This window comes from Pseudonaja textilis, chromosome 7 (assembly GCF_049901715.1).
Source record: "Pseudonaja textilis isolate UNSWEBS1 chromosome 7, rPseTex1.2, whole genome shotgun sequence".
NCBI lineage: Eukaryota > Metazoa > Chordata > Lepidosauria > Squamata > Elapidae > Pseudonaja > Pseudonaja textilis.
The window spans coordinates 50,966,459-50,983,658 of NC_141996.1; the positions used below are offsets into that span (position 1 = coordinate 50,966,459).

General features: G+C 34.7%; 1 protein-coding gene across 2 annotated transcripts; it reads left to right on the forward strand.

Annotated features, from left to right (window-relative positions):
• The first annotated feature begins 443 nt into the window (after window positions 1–443).
• Window positions 444–16,928, forward strand: KCNE2 (potassium voltage-gated channel subfamily E regulatory subunit 2). 2 transcript variants are annotated; one of them, XM_087937598.1, is made up of 2 exons: window positions 444–792; window positions 13,272–16,928. In XM_087937598.1, the coding sequence occupies exon 2, from the start codon at window positions 13,288–13,290 to the stop codon at window positions 13,654–13,656; it is 369 nt and encodes a 122-aa protein (XP_087793724.1). In that variant the 5' UTR covers window positions 444–792; window positions 13,272–13,287; the 3' UTR covers window positions 13,657–16,928. The 2 variants fall into 2 exon arrangements, with proteins under 2 accessions (XP_087793724.1, XP_026556336.1); XM_026700551.2 differs by lacking the exon at window positions 444–792 and adding an exon at window positions 9,550–10,390.
• Window positions 16,929–17,200: the final 272 nt, after the last annotated feature.

Consider the following 17,200-nt stretch of genomic DNA (forward strand, 5'->3'; position numbering starts at 1 on the left):
TAAAGATCTTGCTTTTAAATTCCAGATAATTTACTGCAAAAAGAAAGCCTTAAATTGGGAGGCACTGCTCACAGTTGCTCATGCCTTGGTTGACTGCCGTTATGAGGCTGCCTTTGAAGAGGATAAGGAAGCTTCAATTGGTCCAAAATGAAGAAGCATGTATAATATTGGGCACTCTTACATGGTAGGCTCATGTCACACCACTCCTATGTGCACTGGCTTCCTATAGATTTCTGGGTGCAGTACAAGGTACCGGTTGTCATTTTTGGATCTCTAGCTGGGACTTTTATCCACCCTGATTTTTCTAGACAGGAGTAGGCATTGGCTGACAGAGACAAAACACACACACACACACACACACACACACACACACAAAACACCCCAAATCACCAACCCCTAAGCTGCAAAGGGATAAAATAGCATTTATCCAATTATTCTGACACTGTCCAAGGGCTGCAACAAAGTGCATGAGGTTTTTGTCATGTTCATTTGGGGGGGGGGAGTGTAAACCAGGAAACTACAGTAACTTGAAACTGAAGCAATGCAGGTTGGATGCAAGTGAGAATGGGACCAGTAGGGAGCACTTCAATTCCACAAGGGGGAAAGACCCAAAGAGAGGACTTCTTGTTTCATTTCAGAAGCTTCTTGGACAGCATGTTTCATGCCAATGCTGTTTTACAGCAGTTTTGCAGCATTATGATTCAAAATTTGAGCTGCTTTCAAGCAGTACCTAGCTACTGCTTTACTCTCAAGGACATCCAAGGAACTAAAGCGCAAGGCAAGCCAAGATAAGTAAGAGTTTTTCTACTGTAATGCAACTGTATGAGTTTTCTGAATTTTTAGCTAGTTGGCAACATCGCATGCTGCTTAATTATACATTAAAATATCTTAGACTTTTAGGCAGTTTAAGTTTTTTTTTTCCCTAGAAGCATGTGAGTTTGGGGTTTGGGTTGTTCCCCCCCCACCCTTTCACTCTCAGGTGGGACATTTCTGCTGAGGTTTAGAGGATAAGGGGCTGACTACAAAGACTTCTACTGATTACTACATTGTAAAGAGGAGTTTAAAGAACCTTTTTTTCATGCTAATAATCTGAGTAATCTGGCTGAGATGTATGAGATCCAAATCAATTGTCATTTTGGGGAAGGGAGAGAAGGAATTGAAGAGTTAGTTTTCTTATTTCCTTATTCATTCACAGAGATGTGGATTTACTGAGATCTTTCTTAGTGCTGCTAGTTGTGATCTCTTAATTGGAGTTGGTATAAATAAAACTAAATGTTTTAGACATTGTCTGTGCAAACTTGCTCAGCTGTCTACCATTGATCTCTAGCAAGCTTTAATTGCCACTTTGAGCTCCTGAGTGAAAGTAAGCATATGAACCTAATATAAAAAATAACAATATATTAATAAAACTTTCTTTTAGTGAGATGCATGGCTATATAAATGTGATTAATAAATAATAACATATAGTTGATAAACTGATAATAATCAGAATTGTTTGAAACTGGATAGCATTAATATAAATTATATTAATTAGAAGTCTTAGTAATATAGTATGAACAAAATTGTGATCTTTCACAACTGCCAAAAAATTGATGCAGTACATTTTTAAAAAAAATATGTCTATTTGTGTACATTTCTTCTAATATATACATGTTTTTGACTATCCAAGTTTTTATAAAGTATCTTCACTCACTGCAATATTGCATTTCAATTTCAGAAAAGTTGAAAAACAGCAGGAGACCTGTGTTCCAATATGTTTTATTGATTTAAAAAAATGCAAGTTGGCTGGTTCATATTAAATTATGAACCACACACATTTCTCCCTCATTTCTAGACTTTGATTAGAGAAATAATTTCATTGGAATGTTTAATGATACACTATAGCACTCTGAGGACACACTGTGGTCACTCTGGAAATGGTAATTATTCCTCCAATTCTTCTGTTTCAAGTAGCAAGGAAGCCACCAGAATACAAAGCATAATACAGTGAAAATAAACAACTCTGTAAGGTTTTAGCCTACCTTGTGTTCCATTTATTTTTTAAAATAGCCACCGATCAAATGTATCCTTTCTAAATGAACTCTGACCAAAAAAAAGAAGAGGCCTAAATATTCTGAGCTAATTTCAAAGATAAACTACAATTATATTTATTCAAAAATTTAATACATTAGGTATTAAACTAAGTAGATAATATAAAACTATGCATTTACCTATTACAAGTTGTTTATCTGTGCATGAATACTTCATAGCCAGGAGAGATATGAGAATATTTAGACTCTTCCTCATCAATGACTTAAAATTCTACTATCAATTCTCGAGCCAATAGAAATCAATCAATCAATGTGCTTAAAACTAAGATACTATGTTTCTATTATCAATATGAATTGGTTTTAATCACCTTCAGAAACAAAATAATGGTTTCCCTGAACAAAAACTAGCATTTGTCTTGTTAACGTTATAGTACTGTTTTAGATAGCACATCTGCCCTAAATAAAATACGCAGGTGTTTTTGATTTAAAAAAAAAAAACTTCAGTTCAGATCGTATTTGTTTGTTCAGCCAAAGCAGATTAGAGATATACATACAGAACAGGAATACAGGTAGTCCTCGACTTACAACAGCTCATTTAGTGACCATTCAAAGTTTTAACAGCACTGAAAAGGTAACTCATGACCAGTTTTCACACTTATAACTGTTGCAGCATCCCCATGGCCAGGTGTTCAAAAATTTGGATGCTTGGCAACTGATTCATGTTTATGACAGTTGCAGTGTTCCTAGGTCACACAATCACCTTTTGCAAATCTCTGACAAGTAAAGTAAATGGGAAAAATCAGATTCACTTAACAACTGTGGCAAGAAAGGTCATAAAATGGGTCAAAATTCACTTTAAAATGTCTCAATTGACTCATACTTATGACCACTGTTGTATCCCAAGGTCATGTGATCCTCTTTTGAGACCTTCTGAAAAGCAAAGTCAATGAGGAAGTCAGATTCACTTAGCAACCATGTTACTAAATTATCAACTTCAGTAATTCACTTAACAACTACGCTAAGAAAGGTTGTAAAACTCACTTAACAAATATCTCACTTAACAATGGAATTGTTGGGCTCAACTGTGGTTATAAGTTGAGGACTACCTGTATTCTATTTCTAATAACCTCTTCTGGAATGATGTCAAATACTCTTTACTTTTGTTAGGACTATAAATTAAAAATGGCCAGATCTCAACACAGAATATTTCTTTGTAAAATAGACATAAGCTATATTTTTTTTGCGGTGGGGCAGGGGAATCATCTTGGACCAGGTGGTATCAGGAATGGAGAGGGAGGGTTAGTTTATTTAGTTAGTTTATTTAATGGTCAAACACCTCAAAGTCAAAGATATCAACACAATACAATCAAATAAAATCCAAACAGGAAATAGCCATTAAAAGAACCCAAATGATTCATCAAGGGTAAACAACTATAACTCTCCAGTGATAAATCCACCTGTAGGCATTTCTAGCTTTAAATCCAAAGCTTTTATGGCAATGATAGTCAAATAACACGTAGCAGTTCTCAAAGTTTGAGATGGACTTATCTTAAAACAAGAACAAAGCATTCTTCAGACTGGTCTAAATACTTGGCTATCCAGGATGTTACTATTTCAGAGCCCCTGTCTTGATATAAAGGACATCAGAGAAAAACATGAAATGCTTTGTAAATTGTATATCCAAAGAAGTGTACACTTGAATGTGGAGTAGTATTAAAACTTCTCCCTGGAATTATGGGTAGCAAACATTATGACCTGTCAGTGAGAACACTCTCCTAAGGTATGCAAGATAGATAGGAGGTACAATCTTATTTTAAAGAAAGATGCAGTATAAGTCCTCGAAACTGTGTTCCTTCTAAAAGCAAAAGATGGTGGTAACTGCCAAGTGGGAAGCAATGCTACTGAGAAGCAAAATGTAGGTGCTATTATGCTAAGAGGAACTACAGGTTTACAAGTGCATGTTCAATTGGCCCAGAATTGCACATTACTAAAAAAGGAAATGGGATATTTTTCTCTAATATGTTGTAAAACTATATTACAGGCTTTTAATGGTATTTTTCTAAAAATAAAAAAATGCTTTCTCACTTTATTTACTGTTACTGATTTTAACAGAACTAATCTTAAGCACTGAACAATCACTGAATTGGAAAGAGCCATTTGGCTATAAAATCCAATGCCTTGTTCAATGTAAAAATACAAATTAAAAGCAACCTCTGTTTGAACATATCAGGGGAAGGGGACTTTCAAATTATGAATGGCTTTAACATAATGTTTTTATTGCTGAACATTATTTTAAGTCATACAATGCTTACTGTGATTATTTAAAAGGGTAAAATCTCAAATTCTTTTGGTGGGAAAGACAAGGCAGCCTGGATATGCTGAAGTCCATCACTATTATTTCATATTTCCCCAAATTCCACCCTAATATCATGAACAGGATATAGGATTTCCTGGATTTTTCTAGTTTATAGTGCAAAAGTAATTCATTTATTTAAAGATTTTAACTTCATGAACCACCTTTAGTCTATATTTTCGTGTTCTAGGAAATAAGTATGATTCTTCACATTATGTCTTGACTATGATTTTTAAGTCTACTCCCTGCAACTCATTTGTTTTATATGTCGAACGTTCCAGGTTGAGTTTCTGCCATCTGCAGGCAAGCCAGCACCAGGCACAAGAGAGCAGTTGGCAGACTGCTGCTAAGCCTTTTTCTTTCCTCAAGTCACCTCCCACTGTGCAGGGCCCAAATTCCTCACTGCTGTCGCCTTACATCAATTAAAATTATTTGTTCAGGCTATGATTTTTGCCAGGACCAGCAGGCTAGCAGCACTTATGTGTACCTTGGGTGCATTCTGTTTTTCAAAAAATGTATTGAGTAATTATTATATCAAGAACAGCTTTGACAGAGGGATTTCCTCTAATACTTAATGAGAATCAATAAGTTCTATTAACCCTTCATTTCTTCAGCTGAAACTGCTTATCTAAACAGTGTTTAATAAATGCCTAAAATTGCGCCATGACAATTTTGAACTGAAAAATATCTGGTATGGAAAGGATTTTTAAAATGTGCCCTTCTACTCCCAATCACTGCTTCATAAACTTAATAACAATTATCACCGTTCTATGAAACTGAATACAGGCTCTCTGTTGTGAATCTCAGGGCAATTTCTGATCCAGTATTATAAACGATCTAGCTGTGAAAATGCTACTATATGGGACAATGAATGGTTAGACTTAATTACGACTGAATTGTTTTTAGGATTTAATGGTAGAACAGTGATATAGTAGGTTGCTAAATTGTTGTTTGGTTAGAGAGAATTGATCCAAAGTCAAAGAATAATGTGAATGAGTCTGTGTATGTGTGTGTGTGTGTGTGTGTGTATGTATGTACATACAAACACATACCGTATATTCCTATTGTCACAAAAATTCATAGCTACCTTAATCTGCACTACGATATTCTGCAACAATATTGTTGCTTCTGACATGCCATCTAGACCATTGTAAATGCCTTGGATGTAACTGTACTAAGACTTTGGCAGAAACAATGACAGTGATGAAATTGGGGAGGGGCAGTGTGACAGGCATCATGTGTTGCTTTTTTTTCTCTTGCTGCCACTACAGAAACTTGGAAGCTTCTCCGTTTTCTTGTGACCTCTTCAGCGTGTTTCTATTCTGTCTGCTAAGACTTGCCAAGGCAAAGACAAGTATAAGGACATTCCAAGCCAAGGTTATTGAGAATTTCAAAAACTATAACAGGAACAGGCTCTCATATCTTACAAGTGTTGACACAGTTCATTCAGCTCATTCTACTGAGCTTAACTCCAATTATTATTCCTGATAACACTGGCTCTTTCTCAGGTTAGAAGATCCTCCAAATGTTTGGAGCCATTCCTATCATTGTCTATATAAGCTAGAGAAAAAGGAAGATATAATCAGGGGAAGCCTGTATTGCAGAATTATTAAAGGCTGTTTCCATGGCCTTTAGTTAGTAAATTCCATTCCTATATATTTGCATGCATTACCATAATGCACGTATGAAAAGATGGAGATGTGTTATGACATCATAATGCCCATTTTGTTATTTTGTCATTAGTGTAGTTACGAAGAGATGCCTATGGCTTTGACATAGACCATATTCTCTCCTTTTCACCATTTTTCACCTGATGTTCCTGATTTGGGACTGGTACATCATCTATTCTTTGAAACTAAACTTCTAGTATTTGCTACCAAAAACAAATACAAAAACAACAACAGAAAGGCAGAGCTGCTTTTAAACTGTAGATTTCTGCTGGAAGTTTCCTCATCGTCTTAAAGCAATGAAATCTATATGGAATTATAGCATGACTTGGGATACTTGTGGGGACAGTAATAGATAATATATCCATAGTTTTCAACAACTATGGCTCCTTCATAGGTTTAACATGTGAAGAGAGCTTGAGCTTCCTCATTTTATAAAGCGTTTTACTATTTTTATTATTTTCTAATCTAATCCTGTTTTTTCATCCAGATGTGTTTTGCAGTATCAATAGAATATGGAAACCTTGCTAGATATCTAAATCTGTACCGGTTTTGAAGTTGTCAAGAGTAAAATATTGTTAATCTCCTTAATAGTAGTTAGAAATACTGTGAATTGTCATGGAATTTTCACCCACACTTTTCCACGAGGGGAAAAAAATTATGAATGTATTGTGAGTTTTTCAGAATTTATTGGAGATTCCAGAGAAACATTGGTTTCTGCCCAGTTGTGTTATTTTGGTAATTGGTAATCATTACAAGGAAAAAATGGCCATAAAAATGAAGTGACGTATTTGGATCATCAAGCAGATTTGGATCATATCATTAGTTAATTTAGTATAGTCCTGAATTCTTACTATTTAGCAATAGCAACAAGTCAACTCAAGCCTACATATTCTACCACTATCACGTTCACTGCCCAAGCGTTTCGAAGTGATCTGAACTCTGAAGGGTAAGACATGTTTGTCTTCACTTCTGGTAACATAACATGGAGCACAAGCCATTTTATGCCTTAAGCTTTTGGAAGTTCATCTACCTCCCTAGAAAAAAACAGAAAGAGAAGAAAAATATCATTTGGCATTTTGCAAATTGGCTGCTCCTCTGTTGGGAACAAAGGGGAAACTGAAAAACTGTCAGTTTTACCCATCTGTTTCCTTTACATTACTGAGGGAGAAAGAGCAGCAGATAAAGCCTTGGAGAAACATTTTCTTTAATGTTTAGAAACCAAGACAAAGGATGGAACAGAGCTCTCTCTGTGGGAAAATGAGCCACCATCTTTTTTTTTTAACACCCATCTTTGCAATGGTTTCAAATACACCACAGCCAAAACAACCCTTCCCACAATTCCAAGGCATCTCTTTGGAGCCATTTTCAAAGAATACATACTCCAAGCATACATCCTATGCCCATATGAGTTACCTTAATGTGGGAAAGAAACAAGCAAACCTAAGGAAATGGGAATATGGCAGCATAAGTATGACAGCTCAGAATAAAATAAATGTTGAACGTAGCATTGTTTGATATTGAACACTAGAATCTTCATGCTGGAATGATATTTCTCTCTTTTGAAAGCAGGTAGATTTTTTTAACGAGCCAAAGGTTTTGATAAGGTTATAAAGTGACAGGTTTGGTCAATAAACTCTTGTAATCTTACTGAAAGCTTACTTAATCTTCTGGTGAGGTACTTTCCTCATATGAAAAGTATTTGCATGGTGCCAAGAGCGGTTGGCACTGATTGGCAGAGGGCAAACCCAGGTTCAGATCCGTCTTCCTCCCCACCAAAGCTTTACTGGAAAACTTTGGCCTAGTTACTTTCTCTCAGCCCAACCTATCTCACACTGTTGTTATTATGGGGGGAATGGAGAAAGGAAGGCTGCAGAAAAACATCCTTTGTAAAATGCCTTATGTTCCTGAAATTCTAACAATTAAATAAAAATATATAAATTAGAAGCCTGGAGTACTAATTTGAATAATACTTCCGACATTCTGAAGAGTATTGGACCATGTCTTTAACTACCAGTCACAAGAGGTAATTGAAAATGAACAAACAAACAATCAAAAGGTCCCCTGAAACATTTCTCTTTTTAGAAGGCTTGCGTGGTGTAAGATGGGGCGGGACAATATGATGTCTAAAGAAAGTCTTAAAATGTATCCTTGATATCTTCATCTTGAAATATAAGCCCATTAATTCAATTGTACAAAATATCAAGTGAAAATGGTAGCTTTTAAGTGAGAGTGACCTAGAGTGAGAATATGCAAAATGCTGCCAAGCTTTGAATTCGTGTAAACAAGTGTTACTGAAATCAACAAGATGGCTGCAGTTCATTTTAAAAAGTGTTATTAAAATACTGTTGCACCTTTTAATGTAATAATTAAGGACACCTTCATTGTCCACACACCCCCAACTTGGAAATCTCTTCTGACTGATTTTCTCTCAGAAGAAGCTGGAGAACTTGCACTATTCTTCTTATAAAAATGAGTCCCACACCCCCCATTCAATTAAATAAAATGAAGGTTTTGCTCCAGTCTTGATTATCTGATGGGATATGGTTTCTAGTCTTTAAAAAGCCAGGGACAGCCTCAGATTGCAAAAGCCGGTGTGCTCCTATCTTTAACTACTAATCCTTTAACTACAAGTAGTCCTCAACTTATAACAGTACATTTAGTGACTGTTCAAAGCTACAATGGCATTGAAAAAAGTGACTTATGACTGTTTTTCACACTTATAAGCACTATCAGCTGAGACCACCTTTGTAGCATCACCATGATCATGAGATCAAAATTCAGATGCTTGGCAACTGGTTCATACTTATGACCTTCTGACAAGCAAAGTCAATGGGGAAGTCAGATTCACTTAACAACCATGTTACTAACTTATCAACTGCAGTGATTCACTTAAGAACTGTGGCAAGAAAGGTTGTAAAATGGGGTAAAACTCATGTAACAAATGTCTCACTTAACAACAGAAATTTTGGGCTGAATTGTAATTGGAAGTCGAGGACTACCTATATAGCCATCCTTTCTTTGCTTAGCTGGAACTGAGCTAAACTTAGCAAATCATGATAGAGAATAAAAAGATCTCCATCCAAACCTTTTGAACCTTTTACTAAGACTGTGTAATCAATCTTCTGTACAGGCCGTCCTCAACTTACAATCACAATTCAGCCCAAAATTTCTGTTGCTAAGTGAAACATTTGTTAAGTGAGTTTTGTCCCATTTTATGACTTCCTTGCCACAGTTCTTAAGCGAATCACTGCAGTTGTTATGACAGTTACACAGTGAATCTGGTTCGCCCATTGATTTTGCTTCTCAGGTCACAAAAGGTGATCACATGACCTCAAAGCACTGCAATTATCATAAATATGAGTCAGTTGCCAAGCATCTGAATTTGATGCTACAATGGTCATAAGTGTGAAAACTGGTCATAAATCTCTTTTTCTGTGCTGTTGCAATTTCAAATGGTCACTGAATGAACTGTTGTAAGTCAAGGACTATCTCTATTCACCTACTCTTATGAGTGGTCCAGAGGTTTGCAGCCCTCCACTTCATCTTCTGTAATTTTCTTGCAGAGAAAATGTATCAAAAGAGAAAAGACAAAATGCCTTTGAATGGTGTACCCTTGACAAATCCCATTTTGTTTTCTCCATTTGAAAAGGGCAATTTTCAATGGGTAAAGCCCATTTGAAAAAGTAAGAAGTAAATCAGTACCAGGAAATTTCAACCGTCAAAGTTTCCCAACTTTGCTTTGTAGCTGCTTGAAAGAAATTGGAATTTGATGGCCATGTCCTGTCCAGAAAACTTCACATTTTTAAAAGTTCATGTAACCAGTAACTCTACTGGATGAAGTAATGTGAGTTCATATATTTGTCTAAAAACAGTGCATTGCAGAAGCAGAGCTTTAGACAGTTTAGTGTAAAAAAAGACTTCTTTTAAAGAAAAAGATTATTAATGTGATCATCCTTCTGTTTTATTTTTAAAGTTACTTTCTTCCCACTGAAAGTTACAATTTCAATTATAAGCCATGTTATTATAACTTCAATAGAGATATTGTCTAATACAAAACTGCTGAGTGTAAAAACATAACTGTAACTTTAAATTTTTATATTCCAATAACTTACAGGCCCAAAGCATCAAGGTTGAGTAAGCCAATATTTAACTTCCCAGTGAGATTAAATGTACGAATACATTTACTTTAAAGACAGATTACAATGAAGCAATTATTCATAGAACAAGATGGATTCTTCTGGTTGATGGTTTCCCAGTTCTCCTCAAGAATATCGTAACAGTATTCATACATGTTCTTTGCTACTGAGAACTTTTTATGCAGAAAAAATCCAGAAGAGGTAAGTCTTTGATAAAAATAACTAGTTTTCCTTAAATAATTTGTTAACTTTAATTTAAAATTAAGCAAGAAAAATAGTATACTGAGTCAGGATAGACAAAAAAACTGAGCAAAGTTTTGAGATGTGAAACTAGAATTCATAAAATGCTTAAGCAAAGAATGTAATGAGTTAGATTCTAATTCCTTCATACTTAAGCCAATGTCATTCTTATATTTCAACTGAAAATTTATTCATTATGATGTTCAGCTCCACTGATTTCCATTTGAATGAGACTACATGTCCTTTTAACCCAATATATGAAATGCGTTACTGGCTTTCAACTATTTAATAGTCCAACAACTGAAATATAAATGGCAAAGTGAAATGAAGGTTGGGGAAGGGAACAAGATATTCAGTAAGAGCTTTTAAAGCTTTTAAATTACAATTAGATTAGACAACATTTTCAAGGGCCAACTGCAGGACATACATCAGTAGGTTCCTTCTTTGCTTTTTAATTGGGCAGATAAAATAGCTCATTTATGCCAACGATTAAGTGACAGTCTATGACCTATACAAAATTGCCAGCAGAATATGCCATATACTACATACCATAGAAAACCAGAGTGAATTATTTTATTACACTTTCCATTCTCAGATAGTGGTTTTGCATAGATGTGGCTGGTACAAATACTACTTATACCATTTCCAAAATGTCCCAATGGGTAAAGCAAGGATCCTTCATTATACTTACATTATAGCTAGTACAGACAAGGTCCTATAAAATATTTCAGAGATCAGAAAAACTCCCAGTGTGTTCACAAATAGTGTCTACTTTAAGAATATACTTTACGTAACAAATATGGCAAAATCAGCTAAACTTATCAACTATTATAAATTGTGATTAAGGCTATGAGATCTTGTTTTTCAAGAAAAGCTTGAAGTTATTTGTTTTCTCATGTGTAAAATTGATAATTTTGTGACTCAAAGCACTTTTATGACATTTTAAAGTGCCCAGTCAGATATTCTAGCCTGGAGAACTTGAGCATTAATATATTGTTTTATCAAAATAAAATTATAAGTTAAAATGTATTGGTATATTTCAATTACAGAATATACAAGAATAACATATTATAATTATATAATTCTTTATTATATAATTAAGAATACATGAGCCATGGTGGCACAGTGGTTAGAATGCAGTACTGCAGGCTACCTCTGCTGATCACCAGCTGCCAGCAGTGTGGTAGTTCGGGTCTCACTGGCTCAAGGTTGACTCAACCTTCCATCCTTCTGAGGTTGGTAAAATGAGGACCCAAATTGTTGGGGGCCATATGCTGACTCTGTAAACCACTTAGAGTGGGCTGTAAAGCACTGTGGAGCTGTATATAAATCTAAGTGCTATTGCTATTGCTATATAGGTTTTATGAAGAACAAAGCTTTTTTGGTAATACTTGACAAATACATGAGTTATTCTTATATAGTAGCACATATTAAAGACTCTAGCAGTTGTTGCTTTTCATTGTTGAACCCTATAACCTTGTTTATGCTGGAAAAATATATGGTTACAGCCTAAATAATTCCTGAAGCCTGTAAAATTTCAAAGTCTTTTTAAAAATTTCTCAAAATGTTAAACTTCATTTGGTGAAAATGTTTACAACAATGTCAAAGTTGGCACTGCAATGAAGTTTTGCAAATATAATAAATTAACTTCAAGGCCATTTTAATATCAAGCCAGGTACTGTTTGTTTGTTTTCCAATCTGCAGTCATGGCTGGTCTGCTGCAGCTCTCTGAAACAGCAATCGGCAACTGGTGGGCCATGGCCCACTGGTGGGCCGTAAGAAAATTTTGGTAGGCCGCAGAGAAATCTCACCCCCAGAGCACCCCCCCAAAGCAATTAATCCAGGCTGCACAGAAAATACAAGGCTGCGCCACCCACATGGCCGACGGGAACCCTCCCCGCCCACTCACTCCTTACCTGGCAAACTTGTCTGCTAAGTTGCTATTTTTCCTTTTTCTGACCATCATCTGTTCTGCTGTGCAGGGAGACTTAGATTAACTAGGAAGCAGGAAATGGTTGGATTTCTTGCTTTCTAGCTAAGCACAGGCGAACCTCCCTTAGGACTGAAGATTTGCTTGCAAGCAAATTCAGTGCAGAGTCTGCCTGCTTTGCCTGATTTTGGGTAAAAGTTGCTCTTTTTTTAAATTAAAAATTCAATATTTACATGCATGGTGTGTTGTGAGTTAATTTTGTGAGTTTGTTTGCAAGCAAATTTTATGTGACAGACTGAGCTAGTTAATGGCAGATAGATTTCTGAATGAATCTGTGATTCCGTGAGCAACTCAATCTGCCTGCCTGCTTTGCCTAATTTGGGGTAAAAGTTGCTCTTTTTTAAAAATAAAAAAATCAATATTTATATAAATATTTATAATATTTACATACAAGCCATGCCAAGCCAGTCACATGACCACCAAGATACACCCACAAATTAGGCCACGCCCACAGAACGAATTAGTGGTCCCTGGGATCTAAAATTATGAGTTTGGTGGTCCCTGAGGTCCAAAAGGTTGCGACCCCTGCTCTAAAAGATCTGTTCCTGAGTACAGTCAAAAATTAATTCCTAATGATGGTTAATCCATAATATTCTGAATTTAAAATGCAAATGTTTCAAGCATGTTCATTCTTTCTGTTCATATAAACGTAGCTCCATATACAGGATTTTTTGTGGGTATTTTCTAGCTTCGCTCAACATGCTATACTGGGACTATATTTCCAAAAATTTCCAATAAGCATGGTCACAGATGTTTTATAGACAAATGCCATATATTCCTCTCTGAATATAATTGTGCATTTTTATGAATTCTACCATACATAGATGACTAACACACACTTTTGTTTTTAAGGTTAATTAACTGAAAAATGTCTGCTTTGCAAAACTTCACCCATTCTCTGGAAGAGACTTTCAAGAAGATTTTCATTGACTATATGAACAATTGGCGTAGAAATACCACAATGGAACAAAATGCTTTGCAAGAACGAGTTGATGCTGAAAATTTAGATTATGTAATTTTGTATCTTATGGTAATGATTGGCATCTTCTCTTTTATTATTGTGGCAATCTTAGTAAGCACAGTGAAATCAAAGAGACAAGAGCATTCCAATGACCCTTATCATCAGTACATCGTGGATGATTGGAGTGAAAAGCTAAAAAACCAGATTCTTTTCCAAGATGATCTTAAATCCATTGTCCATGAAAATTGTGGAGCAAAGGGCAAAGGTAGTCCATAATCACCAAAACCTGAATTAAATATTGAAGAACTGGGATCCCTAATTTAGTGGCTTTAATATCAACATGCTACAACTTCTATTCTATACATAATGATAGGATATCAGATTAAGTTAAATATTCAATATCTACAGGCAGAGCAGTAACCGACTATGACATATTGGAATCAAAACAAGACTTTCTAGATATCTTCATCAGTTCAAGAAATTACAAAGTGGGTTAAATCAGGGAAGCTAGTTTACATTCTGAAATTTCGAGCACTCTTTTAAGAAATTTTACAAGACTGAGTGATTAAATGAAGATCCTTCAGATAAATTATAACAAATTATAAAAAATACATTGACTACTTTGTTGAAGAAAATGGGTGATCCTACCCAGACACCATGATATTCTTTTTTAGATGGATTTTTAACTTTTATCACCACTACCACTCTATTTGTGTGTGTGTGTGTGCTTCAACTACCTGCCAACAGAAGAAGCCAGAGGACCAAAACTCTGTTACCTCCAACTCTGTCCTGCTTCATGAAGCTGTAACTGGACCCTTCCTGCTCAGTAAAACACTTGGAATCTGCCACCCAGGAAGAGAAAGGAAAGTTGCAATAATTATCTTTGGGTCTGTAGACTGAAAGATTGGCTGTTTGAGACCCAAGCAGCATGTGATGGGGTGAGTTCCCATTCTTGCCCCAGCTCCGAACAACCTAACAATTCAAAAGCTTACCAATGCAAGTAGATAACAGTAACAGCATTCCATGCACCTCAGCTTATAATCCTGATGGTCACATGACTACAGAAGTATCTTTGGAAAATATTGGCTCCCTCGGCTAGGAAACGAAGATGGGCACCGCCCCTTAGAGTCAGAATCAACTGGACAAGGGAAACTTTTACCTTACTGATTTTATGAAATGGATATCAGCTGCTTCTGTAAATCAGATGAAAAACCAATAGATTCCACCCTTTACTATGGAACTTATTAATATAATAACTGGAAGTTTTGTTGTACGTAATATTACAATTCTTTTATGACTATATGGACATTCTATCCATTTAGAATCAATTAACATTGAGCTGTAGTTATATTATTCTTATCTGATACTTTAAATGTATAAAGGTTATTACTATATGTAGTAGAGCATTTGTAGTAGAGCATATAGAGGCTTCTTATTTTTCAGTATTCTGTCTACACTGTGATTAATTATACTTCACTTAATAAACAAAATTTCCCAATGCAAAGAAAGAAAAAAAGGAAGCAATTTGAATTCTGCTTCTGGAGTGCGGCAGAGAATGTTATATTGGAGTTCTGCAAACATCTTTAGAATTTAATGGCTGAACAAACTTTTTTTTGAAGTGCTAATTTTCTGAATCTCACTCCATACTCAGCCTGTACCTGAATTTAAATCTATATTCAGCCTGTAAATGAATGTAAGTTTACATTCAGCCCATAAATTAATCACCTTTTACCAAACATCCTAAAACAATCAGGGATCTGATTATGGGGAACCAAAACCTGGTAAAGTCTTTGCACTCCTGGAAAATTGCTTGTGCTTGGCGTACAAGGATGTAACAACATGCTCTAATAAGCACTATATTTGATCAATATGAACAGTGCAAATGTTTGATCACTACTAGGGCTTTTCTGTGATCCTCCCACTTTTACATATGGATAAATTAACGCAAAATGCAATTACTTTTAGAGAACTGAATATTTTAAGCATTTTCATTTTTTAAAAAATATAATTTTAATTGATTTTTTTGACAAGATAAAAATTACAAATATTAGAAAAGAAAAAAGTTACCATTTTGGTAACAAAATATTAGAACCCCAGGAAGAGAAAGTGGAAAAAAGAAGCAAGAAGAAACAGCCTCGGATTATTTGGATTACTTGGTGATTTTTGGTTTTTGCATCTAGATGACTAAAATTAACCAGGTGGCTGTTTAAAAGTCTTTAAAATGGTATCATTCTTAAAAGAACTGAAAATGGAACTTAAAAAATGGAAAGAAGATGCACAAGAAGGGAGAGGTTCTTTTTGCTTCGTATTTCAATTCTTAGAAATGGAGATCTGGAACTATGAGAAACAACAAGAAACGCTTGCAGAACAAGAAGATTGGGACAAAGAAGAAGCCATCCTTAATGAACAAATAATTTTAAGTGGTGGGGAAAAAGAAAAGGGGGGAAAGAGAGTGAAAGGTTTAAGACTAGAAAAAACAACCAAAAAGAAGAACAATTTGAAAGATAAGTATAATATTAGAAAGCAACAGAAGAGGTGATTACAGATGAGAGAGTTAGAAGTAGAGAGATGAGAGGGTAAAAAGGGGAGGGAGAAGAAGATGGGGAAGAAAGCAAGGAAAAGAAATGGAGAAACAGGGAAAAGATATAAGGATTGTAACCATAAGCTTGTTTAGAGATAATGGGTGAAAATTTAATTGCAAAAGGGATTCTGCAAAGGTACATAAGATAGCATTGTTATATTACAAAGAGAAATAATTTTAGAAAATATGATTAAAATGATGGATAAAATATTTACTGTAATGTAGTGGAATGTTTGTTAATAAATAAATGAATTAAAGTGATTGAGAGAATTAAATGGGAACTTTTTAATTATTAGTAATGATTTATAAAAATATAAGTGAGAAATATGAAAAAAAAAGAATTAACTATGGAAAGTTTATAAGTGTTCCCAAGGAAGTATGATATTTAATTGAAAAGAAATGTTAAAGATGTTAAGATTTTAATGAATATTAATGATAGAATTGAATTGGAATGGAATGTGTGTTTTATTTACACACACAAACACACACACACACAATCTTTTTAAGAATATAGTATGTATTTTAAGAATGTACCAAGCAGAATTCGATTGGAAGTTATGTATTATATTGAATGCTATAATCTTAAAGGTATACATTGAAGCTTAAATAAGAGTTTGAATGGATAAAATTAAAAGATATAAAGGTGTCATACTCCAATTGGTAACTACAGGGAAAAATTTGTTTAATAAGAAAAGATAATATAAAATTGAAACAGGACAGACCAAAGTATAAATATAATGATTTGAACTGAGATGAGATAATTAAAATAAAGTTGAGAAAATTAAAAGGGGAAAAACTATGTAGAAAATATAAAATGGTAATAAGATATGGAATAGAATATAAAAATGAGCATGAAATTGGGTTTTGTGTCTGTATGAAGAAGTGATAACCTGGAACCATGCTATTTTCAAAAAAGATGTTTTATTTGTATTTTGTTTTTGTGAAAACCCAAATAAATTTTTCAAAAAGAAAAGAAAAGAAAAAAGTGAAATAAAGTATAGTAAATAAGTTTGATAAAACTTTTATGATGTAAAAATTATTATAAAACAGTTTATAACATAATGCAAATGTCACAAAACATTTCTTGTGCTGATGTTTGTGCTAAAAAGTTCAACATATGCCATTTTCAAGGCAAATACTTATCTCCCAAGTTTTCCACTGAAGGCAGTTTATTGGAAGTTCTATCACTGCTGAAGGCACTGAGGAATCTAGCAAGGAAATATCTCTGAAATGATGTCC